The 18102-nt window shown below is 46.4% G+C and overlaps 2 protein-coding genes and 9 non-coding genes across 15 annotated transcripts in view; 1 reads left to right on the top strand and 10 right to left on the bottom strand.

The window, feature by feature from the left end:
- LOC100082330 (centrosomal protein of 295 kDa) overlaps window positions 1–3423 on the top strand; it is a 15828-nt gene extending 12405 nt beyond the window's left edge. For 2 of the 3 annotated variants that reach the window (XM_029048326.1, XM_029048325.1), the window contains exons 9-16: window positions 359–557; window positions 1443–2083; window positions 2413–2541; window positions 2626–2710; window positions 2868–2918; window positions 3013–3100; window positions 3183–3255; window positions 3346–3423. In XM_029048326.1, the coding sequence (XP_028904159.1) occupies window positions 359–557; window positions 1443–2083; window positions 2413–2541; window positions 2626–2710; window positions 2868–2918; window positions 3013–3100; window positions 3183–3255; window positions 3346–3384 (1305 nt within the window). In that variant the 3' untranslated portion in view covers window positions 3385–3423. The remainder of the gene's footprint in view (window positions 1–358; window positions 558–1442; window positions 2084–2412; window positions 2542–2625; window positions 2711–2867; window positions 2919–3012; window positions 3101–3182; window positions 3256–3345) is intronic. The other variant, XM_029048327.1, reaches the window with a different exon arrangement.
- Window positions 3382–18102, bottom strand: TAF1D (TATA-box binding protein associated factor, RNA polymerase I subunit D). Of its 3 annotated transcripts, none has more exons than XM_007668121.4 (15): window positions 18005–18102; window positions 15609–15806; window positions 14165–14558; window positions 13389–13564; window positions 12337–12391; window positions 8530–11524; window positions 7687–7743; window positions 7181–7219; window positions 6923–6973; window positions 5855–5914; window positions 5190–5232; window positions 4694–4750; window positions 3954–4009; window positions 3662–3716; window positions 3382–3464 (listed from the first exon to the last, which is right to left on the bottom strand). In XM_007668121.4, the coding sequence occupies exons 2-6, from the start codon at window positions 15767–15769 to the stop codon at window positions 8951–8953; spliced, it is 3360 nt and encodes a 1119-aa protein (XP_007666311.2). In that variant the 5' UTR covers window positions 15770–15806; window positions 18005–18102; the 3' UTR covers window positions 3382–3464; window positions 3662–3716; window positions 3954–4009; window positions 4694–4750; window positions 5190–5232; window positions 5855–5914; window positions 6923–6973; window positions 7181–7219; window positions 7687–7743; window positions 8530–8950. The 3 variants fall into 3 exon arrangements, with proteins under 3 accessions (XP_007666311.2, XP_007666312.2, XP_007666313.2); XM_007668122.4 differs by lacking the exon at window positions 18005–18102 and adding an exon at window positions 17895–17998; XM_007668123.4 differs by lacking the exon at window positions 18005–18102 and adding an exon at window positions 17895–17998 and having other exon boundaries at window positions 8975–11524.
- Window positions 3509–3637, bottom strand: LOC114805956. Its single transcript, XR_003754087.1, has one exon. It is a non-coding gene; the product is annotated as a small nucleolar RNA SNORA25 (small nucleolar RNA).
- LOC114805941 lies at window positions 3786–3901 on the bottom strand. The gene has a single exon (XR_003754073.1). It is a non-coding gene; the product is annotated as a small nucleolar RNA SNORA32 (small nucleolar RNA).
- On the bottom strand, window positions 4184–4256 carry LOC114805954. Its single transcript, XR_003754085.1, has one exon. It is a non-coding gene; the product is annotated as a small nucleolar RNA Z40 (small nucleolar RNA).
- Window positions 4816–4951, bottom strand: LOC114805957. Its single transcript, XR_003754088.1, has one exon. It is a non-coding gene; the product is annotated as a small nucleolar RNA SNORA1 (small nucleolar RNA).
- Window positions 5306–5446, bottom strand: LOC114805955. Its single transcript, XR_003754086.1, has one exon. It is a non-coding gene; the product is annotated as a small nucleolar RNA SNORA8 (small nucleolar RNA).
- Window positions 6364–6492, bottom strand: LOC114805947. Its single transcript, XR_003754079.1, has one exon. It is a non-coding gene; the product is annotated as a small nucleolar RNA SNORA40 (small nucleolar RNA).
- Window positions 7068–7137, bottom strand: LOC114805952. The gene has a single exon (XR_003754083.1). It is a non-coding gene; the product is annotated as a small nucleolar RNA SNORD5 (small nucleolar RNA).
- Window positions 7290–7420, bottom strand: LOC114805942. Its single transcript, XR_003754074.1, has one exon. It is a non-coding gene; the product is annotated as a small nucleolar RNA SNORA18 (small nucleolar RNA).
- Window positions 8106–8231, bottom strand: LOC114805946. The gene has a single exon (XR_003754078.1). It is a non-coding gene; the product is annotated as a small nucleolar RNA SNORA40 (small nucleolar RNA).

The following is an 18102-nucleotide window of genomic DNA, read 5'->3' as shown; positions in this document are numbered from 1 at the left end:
TGGGTAGAATTGCAATTCTTAAGTAGCGAATCCATTTGCCAACTGACTATAAATAGAACAACAACCCTGCTGCTGCCGGTTTTTCAAATGAGCAGTAACAACTCAGGCGTATAAGTAGGCTTGCCGGGTAAAGAATTTTTAAGCCGAACTCAAATCGAATAAGAAGCTTGTTCAGGAGGGCTTGCAAACAGGGCTATATTAAAGAAGATTGTGCTTATAAAAGAGAATGAACAATGTACCATTCATTTCTGATAAAAGAATTGATCGGTGGGTGGGTAATGTAAAGGAGGGCAGTGATCGTCAGGTTTGGATACCCTGCTTTTTCATCAGTAATAGTGGTTTCCTTTTCTTCCCCCAGAGTTCAGATGGTGCACCTGGAAGCGTAGCTACAGTTAGAGTATGTGAAACTCCACCGTCCAGTTCAGAGTTAAGAGGACCAAGACTAAATGCTTTTCTAAAAATACATCATCCATCTCAGCACTCTAAGCAGCAGAGAGACATTCCAACTCCGTCCGCCGCCTCCCTGCCCGAGAGATTGTCCACAGAAAATATCACGGGTAGGTATAATCGCAGATATAATTCATTCGGAATCTAATCTACACCTTAGTCCTGGTGGAGCCAAATACCACCCTGAGGTACAGGGTGGTACAGTATTATTATATACAGTATTATATACAGTACAGTATTATTATATCTAACCCGGGTACACGATACAGCGCTCTTGGAAGAATGTTATGGCAGGGAACATGTCTGCTGCTTCCATCGAATCGTACTCCCCAAGTGCTGTGAACATAGAAACACCCGATAAATACCATTGATTGATTGATTTTTCACTTTAGTATGACTCGTTTCCCCCGTCACTTTGAAACTGCTTAGAAAGGTCCATCGCAAAGTGTTTGCTTTGCCTTCTGTGGATCAGAATTAACTGCAGAGGAGCCGAGTCTGTGTCTGTAATATAATGTAGGAAAGCAGGCCCTGGTGGACGGACCACGGGCCTGGGAGTCCGAAGGACCTGGCTTGTGATCCTAGCCCAGCCACCTGTCCGCTGGGTGACCCTGGGCAAGTCACTTATCTTCCCTGGGCTTCAGTTTCCTCATGTAAAATGGGGATTAATGTTGTGAGCCCCATGTGGGACAGGTACCGTGTCCAACCTGATTATATCTAACCCAGCGTTTAGAACAGTGCCTGGCACATCGTAAGCGCTTAACAAATACCATTATCATTATTAGTGGGGATGCCTGTCCTGGCTCCAGCCACCCTAAATCGGAATGACGGTTTATTTGCACACCCCTTACATTTGTGAAATGAGTAAGATTTCTTGCATTACTATGTTACTCTGAGTACATCTATGTTGCCCTGCTGTGAACTGGTATGGTTTTGTTTGAATGCAGGTCTTTGGTTGATTATGTGTATTATGTGGGTTTTTTAAAAACATTCAATAGGTGCCAAGGACTCTTTTCACCCACTTTTGCCGGAATGTACTTCAAGCGAGGAGAACCAGAGTGGCATCGGGTCCAAAGCAGAAAGCATAGCCTCGAAAGTATCTTCAGAAGTGGAGCCCCATAACCAAGAATCCTGCCTCGTAGAGCAGTACGAAGAGTTATCCAGGAGTGAAGGAAATTTTGACCTCCAGGTCTCCGTGGAAAAACTGCAGCACCTGAACCTCAGTTCATCTGAAAAGCCAAGTGGGTTTGATCGGCTAACTGCACTCCACAGCCCACTGAGTGAGTTGGCTCTGAGTGACGATTTGATGAAGGGCTTTGTGAGTTTTACGGAATTGCCGGGCAGGAAGACTGGGGAAATGGAAAACAGCCCGAAGGCCCCGGCTGGCAGCGAGTCAGAGGCGGCGGGTGGAGGTGTTCAAGATTGGCCGGGCACTCCGGAGGAAACCCCGGAGACGGGAAACCTGGATCAGACCCTCCGAGCCGAGCCTCGACAGGTTGAAACGAGTTTGGAAAGTCCGGCCAGGGCTATCCTCTTCAGTGTCCGCCAAGAGAGTTTGCTACCCACTCCGCTGCCTCAGCTCCCACCTCTTCCACCGGGCCCAGCTTCGTGGTCTCTCAAGAGCCCAGTACCTGTGTGGGTGAGTGAAGTCTGCTCGCCTCTGACCGTTTTGAAATGTCTTAAGGGTGAGATTGCGATTCTTTCGCAGAAAACAGGCGGTAAGGTCAGAACAAAAAGGCCGTTAACGGGGAGGGGTGATGGATTAGCTACTGGCTTTGAGACTTCTGGCTACCCTTCTCCGTCCTGCATGTATTGTGGGGTGGTGCTCTAACTGGTGGGTAGCCAGTGAAAGTAGTTGTGGGGAAAGAACGGTATTTGTTATTTTGACATTGAGGTTGACTTCAGCGCTTAGAACAGTGCTCTGCACATAGTAAGCGCTTAACAAATACCAACACTATTATTATTCAGGAGACGGAATCCGGGCTTGGCATTATGGAAGAACCCGAACTGACTGTAATCAGCTCTACTGATGTCAGTATTGCTGATGTGGACTTGGAGCCCGAAAAGCAGGAGGACAAACTGGAGACCAGTTCTCAGGTGAATACGGATGGTAAAAGCCAGTTGCAAGTTTTCCTGTTATATTGTCCAGGCCTCTTTCTTAACCACTCTTTCTTGTCCCAGGGAAGAAAACTTTTACCCCTGGACCCACAAGTAGATTCATCCTCATCACCTCAAGAGGGAACCTCAGCCTATAACCAGCCTGCGGGTAATTCATGATTCCCTATTGTGGGGGTGACAGACTGGGAGGGTTCTTGGGGGGTGGAGGGCGGAAAGGGACATTCTCAGCTCTTAGAATCTTAGATCTTCCGTTTTTGAAGTGAAAACACTTTCTGATTCTCTCTGAATTTCAATTTGGACCCCAGGAAGCCCAGCGAGAACACCTGAAACCCTTCCTTCCCAGAGGAGGCTCTCAGGTGTGTTTTTATGAAGCCAGTATGAGGTTAGCGGGACCACTTGCCATTCACCCCACCACCAAAATAATTTTCCATTTTGACGTTTTACCTCCAGGTCCAGCATTACAGAAAGTGAGTGAAGTTAAAGTATGTTCCCCAGAGAAGACGGCCCCCGAAGCACTCCTACACCACCATCCTCTAAGGTAGGTTGGGTGACCGAAGGAGGAAGGAGGAAGGACCCGGCCTGTCTTGATTACAGTAGCGTTTGTAATCATCCTTTTACAGGCACCAGAGGGATGAGAAGGCAAGAAAGGAAGTGACTTCTAAAACCAGGGACCGAGCCAAAGAATTTCACAGGGTAAGGAATGAGAATGGGCAGCATTTAGCTTTGGAGGAGAAAGGCAAGGGGAGAATCTTCTATGCTGACTGATTGTCTTTCTGTTTACAGAGAACTCTCGAGAAACTACGCGCCAAAAACTCATACTAAAATTTTAACCAACACAATAAATTTTATTAATTAATCGAAGAGTTTGGGATGCTCTCTACAAACGCACCAGCCCTGGTGACCTGAAAAAGAACAAAGAAATTAGTAACTGCAGCATGGGACAGGACACTGTGTCTCAGGAGGAAACCACAGTGCACTACTTAGTGAGAGTGGTAACCTGTAGAGAGTTCCTATTAGGTCATCGCGTTAAGGGCTGCTGGTTTTACAGCCATACGAACCCTCTTTGAAATGACCTCTTCCTAAGTGAATTTTAACTAACCTTGAAACTCTAGCACCATGTTCGTCACACAGGGGAGCATGACTTGTCCACAAGCCTAAATCAGAATAGATTCAATTAATGAGTGAAAGCTTGCCCGAAGTTCCAAAAGGAAAGCTTAAAAGGTGCATGTCTCTCCAGGTTTGTGCTAATAATATAGCCATTTAAAACCGAGAGAGTTATTCTACGGTCATGTCCACAGCAAATCAGAAACTGTGCTTCTAATAGCCTTGGTAATGACCAGACAAATACTGGACACAAGCCCAGTTGCATAAGAAACTTTCAAGGGTTTTACCTGCCACAGTACTCCATTTCCAGCCAGGTTCAGATGCTTTGAGCTGATGTAAATATCTGTGAAGGAAAAAAGATTTGAGATGAGGCAACTGAGAGCTACTAATCAAGTGACTTGCCCCAGGTCTCCTGCCTCTCCCACCGCTAAGCTCTTACATTTGCAAGTAACATTTGGTGAATTGTGAATGGGCAACTTGGCAGAGTTCTGCTTTGGCCTAGGTGCTCCACAAGCTTGGATGTTCAGAAAGGCTGTTTTCATTCACTCTCTTCAGAGCAGTTGAACATTTGGCCAATCATCATAACATTTCCTTATGTTTCCCTATAAGCCCGAAGGCTTAATGTTTCTTGGCAACAGTGGAACAGCTCCAGTCTGAGAGGAGAGACTATGGAGACTTAGCTTATGGCTACTTTTCAAGTAGCTTAGGGGTACGCCCCAAACCTCAGGCAGCTTTATTACTGGAGCGGGTACAGACCGCCATACCGCCTGCCACTTTAAGCTTCATTCCACAGCACGCCATGTCATTAATGGCCAGCTACAACAGCCCAGCCAACCCTCCCTGTACTTTAGGCTTTGAACTCGCCACTCGGTCCCAGGTTGAGCAAGGGGAGTTTCAGGATCCGGCTGTCCGGATCACTTCAAAATGCCATGTAAGTAACCCCCGAACTGACGCCAGATGGTTAAATTCCCGCTTAGGCAGTAATTTCCCCCTCCCGCCCCCCAAATGAGCTACTGAGGTTCCTTACCATTGTTTACTTTCTTCCGATCTCTCTGCCATCTCCAAGGGATTCCAGTATATAACCCTACAAGCAAAGTTAGAAGTCACCCCTGTTTCTGACACTGCCAATCTAAATAACTGGGCAAATATTCCTGTTACAGGTCTCATTGTCACCAGAGTAACTTATTTTTACTGTGATGGAAGCAAAACCTGTGCTTTCACTGTAGCCACATTGTTCCATGTGACACAAACATGAACTGTGTCCATGAATATTTGGAATGGGGCAGGCAGAGCCATCTGTTCACTGAGCTCTACAGTGGCTATGTAAAACCCACAAATGGGCTCACGTTGGACAAGTAAACTACAGTACCCCCTTAGTGGAGTGCTCACAGTAACCACTTAATTATATGGCAATAGCTTGTTTTCCCTTAAGCAAGTTGCTTGAAGGTGGCACTTCAGACCATCCAACTGATAAAGTTTCAGATGAAAAGCTTAGCAACCTTTATAAACTCGAATATACTTACAAGTAGTAGATTACCGGTGTACTCGAACACTGAACTGAAATACCTAGTTAAAAAAAGAGGGAACGTCAGCTCTCCAGATCGTAGTATAACTCATCACGTTTTAGGCATTTACATGGGCCTGTAGCAATACAAATACCAGGTTTAACAAGCACGAACGGCAAGGAAACCAACGATGCCAGATATTGCATTCCTTTAGCACTGGCTTTTGAACACCCCACCAGGAAAAAGACTGCTGGGTGTAGATACCATACAGTGCAGCTAATTGGAGTGTGGCCACTTGAGAATTGGGAACCTTCAAGACGACCCCTGTTCAATTTCCCTGGCTGTAATTGCAAGTATTTTTATGCTAAGTTCCTTATGGGCAGGAATTTCAATCTATTCTTCCCAAGTAAACAGAAGGAAGAAGACTGTTTCTTCACACAGTCCAGAAGTTACTGGACTTGGACTCTTTCAAAAAGCAATTATCTAGTGTCTTAAATTCTTACTTGCCTTGACAACGATATTCCTCCATTCCTCCAGCTGAAACAGCAGGACTCTCAAAAGCTGGGAGTCAACCTTGCCGTTACTAAAGTCTATTAAATCACTCTCTCCAGTCATAGATCTCCACTAGATGCAACCAACAAAACCTAGGTTATTATAGAACAGGTTTTGTGGGGACAGCTTACCTGTCCCACGTAACAGATTGTTTTGGTCTTCAAACTTGAGCTTGATTAGAATCAAATGACCTGAAGGTGGAGGAAAGGTGGATTAGTTAGCACTTTTCAAAAGAATTTCTACAGTGACTATCACCTGCAAATTACAATCTAACTTGTAAACAGTCCATCAAGGATGTAGATACTAAGGACAGTTAGGAGGGAGGCCCTTGAGTGAGGGGGTAAAGCCCCATTACCTAGTGGGGAGAACCCACCTTGCTTCTCTCCACAACCTCAGGAGGCCTTTGTTCGAAATGTCCATACCTGGCACCCTTGAAGCCTTCAGACTAGCCAGCTGACAAATTTATCTGGAGTTTTTATCTCCTTTAGTTTTAAGTGTATTCCTTCACAGTAGAGGCATCATTCAGAACACAAGAATGACAGACTTATTGATCCTCTTTATGTGGTCATTTACATCAGACATGCACACACAAATCACATGTATTTTACTTATGTAAATATGGCTACGGATATATTCCTTAGTTGTCCCTCTTAGTTAGTAACACAACTTATGTAATGAATCAGCTGTGGGTTGCAAGAGAGGGCTTACTTTTAGCACTCATCTACAAATTTTGTTAAAGAGCAACTAACAAAATTCAACGAGATGTGCTTAGAAACACCTTAATTAACATCTTAATTCAGAAGCAAGGGGCCCTCATAATAATAATAATGTTGGTATTTGTTAAGCGCTTACTATGTGCCGAGCACTGTTCTAAGCATTGGGATGGATACAGCCAATTAAGACTGAGCCTCATGTGGGTCACAGACTATGTCCAACCTTATCTGTCAGCCCCGTGTAGGACACTGACTATGCGTCTATCCCCGTGCTTAGAATAATGCCCGGCAATATAGTAAGCGCTTAAAAATTTCATTTAGATTAAAGGCACCTCATACACAGTGTGAGCAATAAAATCAAATATAATAGGCAAGACAAGCAAGTTTGGTAATGAACAGTGCAGAGTCCTCCCCCCCCCCCCCAGCAATCTAATCAATTCCTATTTTCCAAAAGTCCTCCGGTAGATTCCCAAACTGGCAACTTACCCTCTGCGACTAGCAATGAACTCAAATCTCATTCAATCCATCTAAAGCCAGCTAAAACCAAAAAAAGGAGATTAAACTGTTAGGTCATTTATCAGCCCCGGATGACACCGCTGAATGTCCCCAAGTGATGGGCTGCATTCCCATAACCCCTCAGAATTCCTTTTTGTTCATATCTACATCACTTAGCAGTTGAACAATAATGTCATCACTTGAATGGCAATGCGGCCAAGCTAGCCAAAGTCCACCGCTCGCTCTTACCTGCAGTGCTGGTCTTTCAAGCTTCAACGGCCGGCAGTTCTGTCAACAGAATCATTCGTCTACGGTTAACGCTGAATCCGTTACCACGGTGGTCATCCTACACTTACAGAACTGTCTTGTGGCTTTTCCCCCACCGATCCAACACACAGTTCGGTAGGTAAAGCGAGACCACAACTTTTTTCTCTGAGGCGTTTCCAACGACGTGGACCTATGAGAGGTCCCATCGGGATAGACCTCAAAAGCCTTTTCGAGAACCATTTCAGATGCTGAAAACAAGTGATTCGGAACTGAGACGCAGAAACCAAAATCCAATGCATTGTCATCGTGCAGGTAAGTTAGGCAAGAACAAACTTCTACAATACGGAGGTCAAGTTTCTTTGTTCGAGTTTTAAATGTGATCAAATGCTAGTTGCATCCCACAAAGGTAGGGGAACGGCTATCAATGGAGTGCTTACTATGTGCAAAGCACTGTTCTAAGCGCTTGAGTACAATACAGAACTTCTTACCTTAGCAAACCTCGGTTCTCACATCATCCGGTTTCTGATTCCTTAACAGGCAAATACCTGTTACGGGGAAAGAAAAACCCAGGTTAACAGTTTTATAGCACTGAGCCTTGACTATTAAGTTTATAGCATTTGTAACATGACATGCTATCATAATTAGATATACAATGGGATCCCACTATTACTCCTGCCTTTTATTAGGCTAGCCTGTCCGGATAAAGATGCCAATGTAGTCTCTCAGGCGTTTAGTACGCTGCTCACAATAGAGCCCAAATATTTCAAATAACACTGAGGAAATCGGCAAGAAAATCTAATGGCCTACCCTAAGCAGAATCCCTTATAGTGAGACCCCATTCCCCGCCCCAACAAGGCTTTCCATTTTTAGCCTTTTAGTTCATGTCACTGTCATAAGCTCTGCTAAAGGTGTCCCTCCTTATATGTACCACAGCTCATACTGTGCCATGAACTGTGGGTTGCAAAAGAGGGTTTGTTCTGAGCACTTTTTCTAAGTCCTCGTCCCCAGATTGAACAAGAACAAGAGAAGTGCTAGTCATTCAGGCAGATGTGACTTGTTCCCTGTCTACGCTACGTAAGGATGGCATTAAAGATAAAGAGTATCTCCATATCACTTGGGCAGCTAGAGAATAGGATTTGGGGGTTACGAAAATGCGGCCGGGTGTGGAGTTTAGCAAGGGGATGTGGGAGGAATAATCAACTCATATGCAACCATGTGCAGGACCAATTTGTCCCTTTCATCACATCAGGGCCTTTGATAGACAGACGTTCATTCACTTTAAGGAACAAATCAACCTGTCATCCTCAAGTTATCATACTTAGAGTGCTTACTGAATTAATGCATTTTCTTCGTCTTCATTTCTTTGAAGAGGTTGTTTCCTGTACTTTTGGCTTTTCTAGATGTTGCTGCTTCCTTTCTCTAGAGGGTTTCTTCCTTTCGGTTGTCAGATTTTAAATTTCTGATTCTCCGCCCTTGTGTTTTCTGCATGCTTTCTTATGAATTTACAATTTCTTTAGACCTGTCTCTTCTCTTTGCACGTGCCCTTCTGGAGGGCTCTCCATTTTTAGTCACATCTCATCTCTAAGTCTGGCCCTCTCTTGGTAAGGTTCAGCTTCTTCAATCTGTGGAAACTGCTCTGCATCAGTGGCCTTCCAACATCCTTTTGATTCCCCTTCCTCCTCAGTTTGCCCATGCTGTTCTAGCCATATGTGTTCTTGGATTTAGGTCCCTGGAGAGTAATCAAACTTTCCCTCAGCAATTTGCAGGTTGGTCTACCTGTGTTTTCCGCCTCTTTTTCTTCTTCTTGGCTACTGCTTCCTGCTGTCTCGGCACACGCTGTTCTGCAGCTCCATTCGCCTCGGTCAGTGCTTTATTCTGCATGAGTTCCCCAGGTAAGAGATGGGCCTCTTCAGACTGTTGGTCTATGAACAGTGATCCCTCCTCTTCAGTTGGCACAGTCTTGGATTTCCTCCTCTTGGGAACTATGGGGGTTTCTGCCTCTCCCATCTGTTCTGTATACACACCTCCCACTTCCCGATTCTTCTTCTTTCTCTTCTTCCTGGGTTGCTCCTCACTTGGCCCACTCTGTTCTGCAGCTCCATTCTCCTGCACTTCTCTGGGTTCACAAAGGGACTTCTTCCTTCCAAAAAGTGGGGTCTCCTCGGGCTGTTGGTTTAACACCACCAATCTCTCGTCTCCATTTGGCACCATTTTGGATTCTATCTTTTGGGAAGCTCTCAGGGTTTCCCCCTCTTCCGTCTGTTCTGTATACACATCTCTCACATCCTGATTTTTTTTCTTTTTTCTCTTCTTCCTGGGTGCTTCCTCCACACTTGGCCCACTCTGTTCCGCAGCTCCGTTCACCTGCACTTCTTCGGGTTCACAAAGGGACTTCTTCCTTCCAAAAAGAGGGCTCTCCTCAGGCTGCTGGTTTAACAACACAAATCTCTCCTTTCCATTTGGCACCATTTGGGATTCTATCTTTTGGGAAGCTCTCAGGGTTTCCCCCTCTTCCATCTGTTCTGTATACACGTCTCCTACTTCCTGATTTTTTTTCTTTTTTCTCTTCTTCCTGGGTGCTTCCTCCACACTTGGCCCACTCTGTTCCGCAGCTCCGTTCACCTGCACTTCTCCGGGTTCACAAAGGGACTTCTTCCTTCCGAAAAGAGGGGTCTCCTCAGGCTGCTGGTTTAACCCCACAAATCTCTCCTCTCCATTTGGCACCATTTTGGATTCCGCCCTTTTGGGAACTGTCATTATTTCTCCATCTCCCATCTGTTCTGGATAAACATCTCCCACTTCCCGATTTTTTTTCTTCTTTTTCTTCTTGGGTGCTACGTCCCCCTCGTTCAGCACACTCTGTTCTGCACCTCCATTCACCTCTGAGATGGCCTCATACTGCTTCGGTTCTCCATGTTCAGAATGGAGCCCCTTCCTTCTAATGAGAGGGGTCTCCTCGGGCTGTTGGTTTATGACCAAAAATTCCTCCTCTCCAGTAAGCGTGAACTTCGATTCCATCCTTTGGGGAACTATCACTATTTCTTCATCTCCCACTTCCTGATTTTTTTTCTTCTTTTTCTTCTTCTTGGGTGCTACTTGTACTACGTCCTCTTCATTCAGCACACACTGTTCTGCAGTTCCACTCACCTCTGAAATCGCTTCATAGTGCATGAATTCTCTGTGTTCAGAATGGGGCCTCTTCCGTCTAATGAGCGGGATCTCCTCGGGATTTTGGTTTATGACCGAAAATCCCTCCTCTCCAGCAAGCATGAACTTCGATTCCATCCTTTCGGGAGCCATCAGTGTTTCTCTATCTCCCATCTGTTCTGGATATGCACCTCCCACTTCCCAATTTTTTTTCTTCTTTCTCTTCTTCTTGGGTATTACTTCTCCATGCTCCTCGCTTAGCACACTCTGTTCTGCAGCTCCATTCCTGTGCAGTTCTCCAGGTTCACCAAGGGACCTCTTCCTTCTACAAAGAGGGATTGTTTCAGGTTGGCTTTTCAATAAAGATGCCTCCTCTCCAGAAAAGGCAATCAATGTTTCACCTTCTTCCATCTGTTCTGGGGACACAGCTCCAGAACCACAATCCTTTTTCTTCCTCCTGGAGTCTGTTTCCCCTGTTAGCACCTCCTGTTCTCCATCCACATCTACATTTGACTGATCCACAAGTTTGCTTTTGAGCCTTTTCTTCCTTGAGATCACTGCTCCCTTCTGAGACGCTGAGCTTCTGGTCAAAGCGTCCGCCTCTTCATTAGGTACCGTCTTAGTTTCAGCCCTCCTTAGAATGATCGCGTTTTCTCCTTCCATTGGCTCATCCTGTCCTACGCAAATACTTCTGGTCTCCTCCTTGTTTCGCCTTTTCTTTTTCCTTGGGGCAATTTCCACCTCCATCAGCGGAGTTGCCTGAACCCCGGGTTGATCTGTGGGCTTACGCTCGTTTGGCATAATCTGTGTTTCCTTCTCAGATAGTTTTTCAGTGAGCACTTCCTCTTCGTCGATAGGAATATCTGATTTAGGATCTTTCATGGGAAGCACTGTTCCTTGCTCTTCAAGGAACTCTTGTGGTTCTACTCTTGGGATTCCGGGCTGGTCCTCCTTTTTCTTCTGGCTCGGGGCTACTTCCTCGCCGCTCAGCACACGCGGTGTTTCCCGTGCATTCGGCTCCTGGGTGGGTTTCGCCCTCGTCTCGCCTCCCTTGGACCTTCTGTCTCCGGGCACGGTTTTCTCCTCCTCTGGGGCAGCTGGCCCGTGCCACTCCACTTCCACCTTCTTCCCCTTTTCCTTCTTTGGGAATTTAGTACTTAATATGAAACAACTATTCTCCTAAACCAACAGAGACATAAAGCAACACTGAGCAACTGAACTTGAGCGTTCAGAATTTTGAGGCTCATATATCATTTGGCTGTTTCCGATCGGTATCACGGTCCTACCCGCTTCCCAGAAAACGCAAATCCATATAAACATATTGTGTTAATCTGAAGAGGTGCTTAATCAAGAAGCTACTCTTTGAGGCCAACCACCCAGAACTGGCCCTAAGGCTCCTTTCATCTCACTCTCTGGAAACCAGTTTTACAGTCATCCTGGACATAACTACTTGACTGACAGTGGTCTACATCAGCCAGTAGTTGAAAGAACACCTGCTTCTGCTACTTTCACCTGCTCCCAGGATTTAAAGCCCCTGCCTGGGGCGCAACACAAAACTGTGGTAAGCAGAACAGTGGGAAATCAACAGTAGCTTGGTTCCCTGTGTCATTTGCTGCTCTAGCTCGGGGGTGGGGGGCTATGGGAGAGATTAATGGACTGTAGGAGGAGTTGGGGGGCTTTTCTATAAAAGCCGTCACCCCTGGATTGGATGGCAAGAGCTGCAGTGGGGACTTGGAAGCCGTGTGGCCGAGTGGAAAGAGCATCGACTTGGGAGTCAGAGGTCGTGGTTTCTAATCCCGACTCCACCACTTGTCAGGTGTGACTATGGGCAATTCACTCAACTTCTCTGTGCCTTAGTTGCCTCATCTGTAAAATGGGGATTGACTGCAAACCTCACGTGGGACAACCTAATAACCTTGTATCTACCCCAGTAATCAGAAAAGTGCTTGGCACAAAGTAAGTGCTTAAATACCATCATGACTATTACTCACCACTATCCTGGCATCCCATCGATCTGGATCATCAGAGTCACCGCCATCCTCCGCACTGAAATACAAGTCAACAATCAGTCACTGATGCCACGGTAATTCCACTTCTCAAACAAATACCATCAATTTCAGACTTAAAATACCCCTCAGCTGCTGCACCCACTGCAAACTGCAAAGCAGTCCAATATCTCTACAGCAAGAATGCATCACACATCTGGACAGAAACGATCATTCAGTGCCTCACCATTACTTTCAGTCGTAAGAAAAGAAGTCTGCAACCAAATCAACTATTTGGGGCGGTGGACCTCACTCCCCCCAAAACAGACTGGGCAAACAACTCCCTAAAACAATATGCATTTGATGTTAGCCATACGCTACTTCTAGTCCTTCAGATAAACCACCGGCCCTCTTTGAAGGTGGAATCTTTCCTGTAGTGGCAACGAATGAGCTGTGAGGTACTCCTGCACCTGCAAGTTTTTCAATCAGCTATTTATTGAGCACTTGTGAGCAGAGCACTGTATACCAAGCACGCTCAATACGGACATCTCATTAATGGCACTGCAGCCAGCAGCAATGTAGCAGCTAAAAGGATCATAATTTCACGAGAGTAGGGGCTGGCCGTTTCCCATGTCATTCTTCCAGAATTCACCTGTCAAGCTGGATTCCCTCGGAGCACAATTCTTCACTAGGCTGACTGAGGTAAGGGCGGCACAGCACGGGAGTGATCTTGCGATAATCTGAGTTTTTGAACGTCGGTAATTAACATACCATATTGATTCATCTTTAAAAAACTGGTCATTGGGGAAACGTGACAGTCGTCCGCCCTAAGGCCCATTATTGATCTGAAGAAAGTAATGTCGGGGATCTTTCTATATTTGGTCTAGGGTACAAAAGCTGGCTCCCGGCACTTTGCGACCCCAATTTAGAGCAGTAAAAGGTTCTGATTTGTGCTGGTTTGACTGGAGAAGTGTTAGATCCCGAAGATTCTAGATCAAAATTTGCCTCTAAAGCTGTCTGGAAGCAACAAAATCCAATATTGCCAAATCTCAACTTACTTCAACTCCTCTATAGGAGAAATCGCTCCTTCGTCATCCACATATCTATAGCCGCGCATATGAAGTTCTTCATTATCCACATCTTCCCCGGTATCTAGTTGGCTCAAGGCCTCTTTGAGACTTTTCTCAAACTTGAGCCTTTCAATGTAGTTGAAAAATCCCCGTGCAACAGCTTGCTGTAAAAGTAAAAACAAATGATGCAGAACAAGCCCAGCGAGTCCAAACACACTGTTGTGCTGTACTCTCCCAAGTGCTTAGGGTCGCCTCAATAGTATCCATCTGGCTGCAGACCCCTCGTCCCTCCTCAAATCCGACAGACAATTCCACCCGCCCCCCCTTCAAAGTCTTATTGAAGACACCTCTCCAAGAGGCCTTCCCTAGGCCCCTTTTCCTCTTCTCCCACTCCCTCCTGCCTCACCTGGACTTGTTCCCTTTTTTTCCTCCACTCCTCCCAGCCCCACAGCACTCATGTGCATACCTGTGGCTCACTTTGGGCCACGAATGAGTCTATTCTTGTACTGTACTCTCCCAAGTCGTCATTTTAGTGCTCAGTAAATGCCCAAAAAGTATGAATATAATAATGCAGTGCCCTACAAGCAGTAAGCACTCAATAAGATTGACTGATGGATAGTCATATCACGTAGCCCATGTACCTCTCATTTAAGGTGGATTCTATTTATAGAGAGGAAAACTTGACTTAATGAGGCACCATTTTCTTGATCTTTTTAGGCATCAAAGAAAAAACTAATTGAAACCTTTCTCCAAGCAACACTCACTTCGTAAGTTAAGATCATTTTCCAGGGTAACTGTTTCTTTCGGAGCTCTCTCTGTATTAATGGAAATTGAAAGCCTTTGTCTCCAAAGAGCCTCTTCTGTTCTTGTGTAGTGTGGATATTGAGGATCCCCCTGGTTCCTTTTGGTCTTCCTCTTGGGTTTCCTGTTGGCTTATATTTTTTCTTTCTGTATTTCCTTTTTTGGCGGCATTTAAAGTCGGCTCTCAAAACATACGGGAGCCTCATTTCGGAAGAGGAATCACTTGAAGAGTCTGCCACGGGTTTCTCTGCCACGGACTTAATCGAGTTTCTCGAGCTTTGACTTCGAAGCCGTCGCTTGGGTAAGGCAGCAGCACTCTGCGTTCTAAACAAGCTGCTCCCCGAGTCAGAGCAGTTACTGAAATAGACGAAGGATTGCCGACAAGCCCGTTCATTACTATTATTAAAATGTCAAAGCTTTGTGCCGCCTACATTTCCCCTTTCGAAGACCTAATCATTTGCGGGGCAAGATATAAAGCGTTCTAAAGGCAAAACTGCGGGAAGCACCCGGAGTTCCACGACCTGCGGGATTGAGATCTGCTTAGAATCGGGGCCCTTCCAAAGTGCAAAAAGATGAAAATACCTAGAGGTAGACACTCGTTCAGAAATCCATTAGAGACCTCATAGAAGAAGTCAAACTTTTAGTAACACCTGACTTCTGGAACTCAAGGTCAGCATCAAAAGACATCTGGGAAATTGAAACCTTTCAGTCATACCAAGATATCTGCCATTTCCCTTCTGTAATCACTCAGAGGGAGAGCTCACTGTACCTTCAAAATGAGTTTGGAACGGAGGTTTGCCTAATAGGTCCTTCGCTCGTCCCCTTGGGGTAAGTTATAATAATGGAGTAGAGGGTTCCCGGGTCTCTGGGCTCAACTGTTACGATCCTTCAGGAGTTTTGGAACGGGACCGAACTGAGCTTTTGCTTACGTATTTCAGAATACACCATTTGAATGACGGCAGATCACCATATCTATGTATTTGGGAGAGTACAAGAGTAAGACACAATCTCCGCCCTCAAGGAGCTTCGAGATAGCCTACAAGGGGAGACGGACACCTAAATGAATTTAGATCGGGGAAGGAACAGGGTACATAAATGCCACCCGGCATTGTGATAACTTAAACGATTAACTGAAAATTCAAAACACTGGCAAATCAATCTACAGAGACATAATTCGCCTTCAATCAGAAACCATCTGCAAACGGGACCCCTAATCTTCAGAATTATGGATCTTTCCTCGGGGTGAGTTGTTACCATGAGGTAGCATCATCTACAGTGTCTACAGGAAATCAACTCCTTTACATCGGTCTTCTTCCAAGCCTTCAACCTAATCACGTTGAGGTTAACGCTTGAAGCTTTCTCTCTAAGACGTGAAAAACTTTCTCGAAGCGGAGAAAGCAGGCTTACCTTCCATTGCTCTCTTCCAAGGAGATGGTTGAAACAACTGGCATGACTTGGCCGGAGACACTCTTAGAGGAAATCCCTCGCGATAATGAATTACGCGAGGGAACAAATCCTCCATCTTCATTTCGCCTAGGTGCTTTCCCTGGGGTCGATTCGTTCTCCATATTCCTCACTCCATGAGTTGTTCTTGATGCTTAAAACCTGAAAAACAGTCAAAATGTTGCAGTCCGCATCTAATGGAAGACTACCCTTCTAACGCGACTGGGGTTCTTCACCAATATTCTGCAGCCTGAGAACTGCCAGACATAAGTGGTGGCCTATAATCAATCGTATTTATTGTTTATTATGTGCAGAGCACTGTGCTTAGCGTTTGGGAAAGTACAATTTAAAGGCATATTCCTTGCACACCATGAGCCAGTAAAGGCCCCCACACACTTCTTACAAAACCTTCATTATTCTCTGCAAAAGGGCTACAGTATTCTTAGTCAGTTCTCACGAGCCAGATACTGTGCTAAGCGCAAGGGTGATATGCTGCTTACGGGAAGCAGCATAGGCTGGCGGCAAGGCTCGGGAGGCACAAGTCATGGGTTCTAATCCCCGCTCCGCCACTTGTCTGTTGTGTGACCTTAGCTAAGTCACTCCACTTCTCTGTGCCTCAGTTACCTCGTCTGTAAAATGAGGATTAAGAGCATGACCCTCATGCGGGACAGGAACTACGTCCTGTGTCTGCCCCAGCGCTTAGAACAGTGCTTGGCACATAGTAACAATAATAATAATAATGTTGGTATTTGTTAAGCGCTTACTATGGGCCGAGCACTGTTCTAAGCGCTGGGGTAGACACAGGGGAATCAGGTTGTCCCACGTGGGGCTCACAGTCTTAATCCCCATTTTACAGATGAGGGAACTGAGGCACCGAGAAGTTAAGTGACTTGCCCAAAGTCACACGGCTGGCAAGTGGCAGAGCTGGGGTTCGAACCCATGACCTCTGACTCCAAAGCCCGTGCTCTTTCCAGTGAGCCACGCTGCTTCTCTAGTAAGCACTTAAGAAATACTACTCATTATTAAAAGCATCAAATGAGAAGCAGCATGGTCTAGTGGAAAGATCACAGGCCTGGGAGTCAGCAGACCTAAATTCTAATCCCGAATCTGCCACTCGTCGGCTATGAGATCTTGGGCAAGTCACTTCACTTCTCTGGGCCTCAGTTACCTCCTCCGCACAATGGGGATTTAGACTGGGCCCACGCCCAACCCGATTGGCTCGTACCTACCCTAGCGCTTAATACAGTGTCTGGCAATCTTGTTCTTTAACTTGAGGCCCCCAGATCTGTCTGAGCTGATGGTCTGGTATCTCCCCAGAGCCTAGCACATGGTTAACACCTAACAGACTCTGTATTAGTCGCTGTCCCGTATGGGGCTCCGGGATACTTCGTCCCAGATATTTGTTAAGCGCTTACTATGTGCAAAGCACTGTTCTAAGCGCTGGCCTAGATACCGGATCATCGGGTTGTCCCACGTGGGGCTCACCGTTTTAATCCCCATTTTACAGATGAGGTCACTGAGGACCAGAGAATAATAACGTTGGTATTTGTTAGGCGCTTACTATGTGCAGAGCACTGTTCTAAGCGCCGGGAGAGATACAAGGCAATCGCGTTGTCCCACGCGGGGCTCACCGTTTTAATCCCCATTTTACAGATGAGGTCACTGAGGCCCAGAGAATAATAATGTTGGTATTTGTTAAGCGCTTACTACGTGCAGAGTGCACTGTTCTAAGCGCTGGGAGAGAAACAAGGGAATCAGGTGGGGCTCACGGTTTTAATCCCCATTTTACAGAGATCACTGAGGCCCGGAGAAATGACTCGCCCACAGTCACCCAACTACCAAGTGGGCGAGCGGGGATTCGAACCCATGACCTCTAGAGAAGCAACGTGGCTCAATGGAAAAAGCACGGGCTTTGGAGTCAGAGGTCAGGGGTTCAAATCCCGGCTCCGCCACTTGTCAGCTCCGCCACTTGTCAGCTGCGTGACTGTGGGCAAGTCACTTAACTTCTCTGTGCCTCAGTTACCTCATCTGTAAAATGGGGATTAAGACTGTGAGCCCCACGTGGGACAATCTGATTCCCTTGCGTCTACCCCAGCGCTTAGATCAGTGCTCTGCACATAGTAAGCGCTTAACAAATACCAACATTATTACTATTATTATTAGACCCCTGCATCCTCGGGCATCTCCCGAAGATGCTTTTCCCACGACGCCCCCCGATCCCAGAAGTCCGAGCCCCCCCCCATCGCTCACCCACTGATGGCCCGCGGGCCCCCCGGGGGCGGCCAGGACGGCGCCCGGCCCGATGGCGGCTCGCGGGGCGCGGATGTGGGCGGATTGCCCGGGGACCACGGATGGCTTACCGGCCGCCGGCAGAAAAGGGGGAGTGGACCGGCCGTCGGCCCTAATAGCGGGGATATCCTCTCGCGAGAATTGGCCGGCCGTTCCGCCTAACTGGTGC

Source organism: Ornithorhynchus anatinus, chromosome 20 (genome assembly GCF_004115215.2).
Source record: "Ornithorhynchus anatinus isolate Pmale09 chromosome 20, mOrnAna1.pri.v4, whole genome shotgun sequence".
Lineage (NCBI taxonomy): Eukaryota > Metazoa > Chordata > Mammalia > Monotremata > Ornithorhynchidae > Ornithorhynchus > Ornithorhynchus anatinus.
This window is presented reverse-complemented; position numbering and strand designations above follow the sequence as displayed.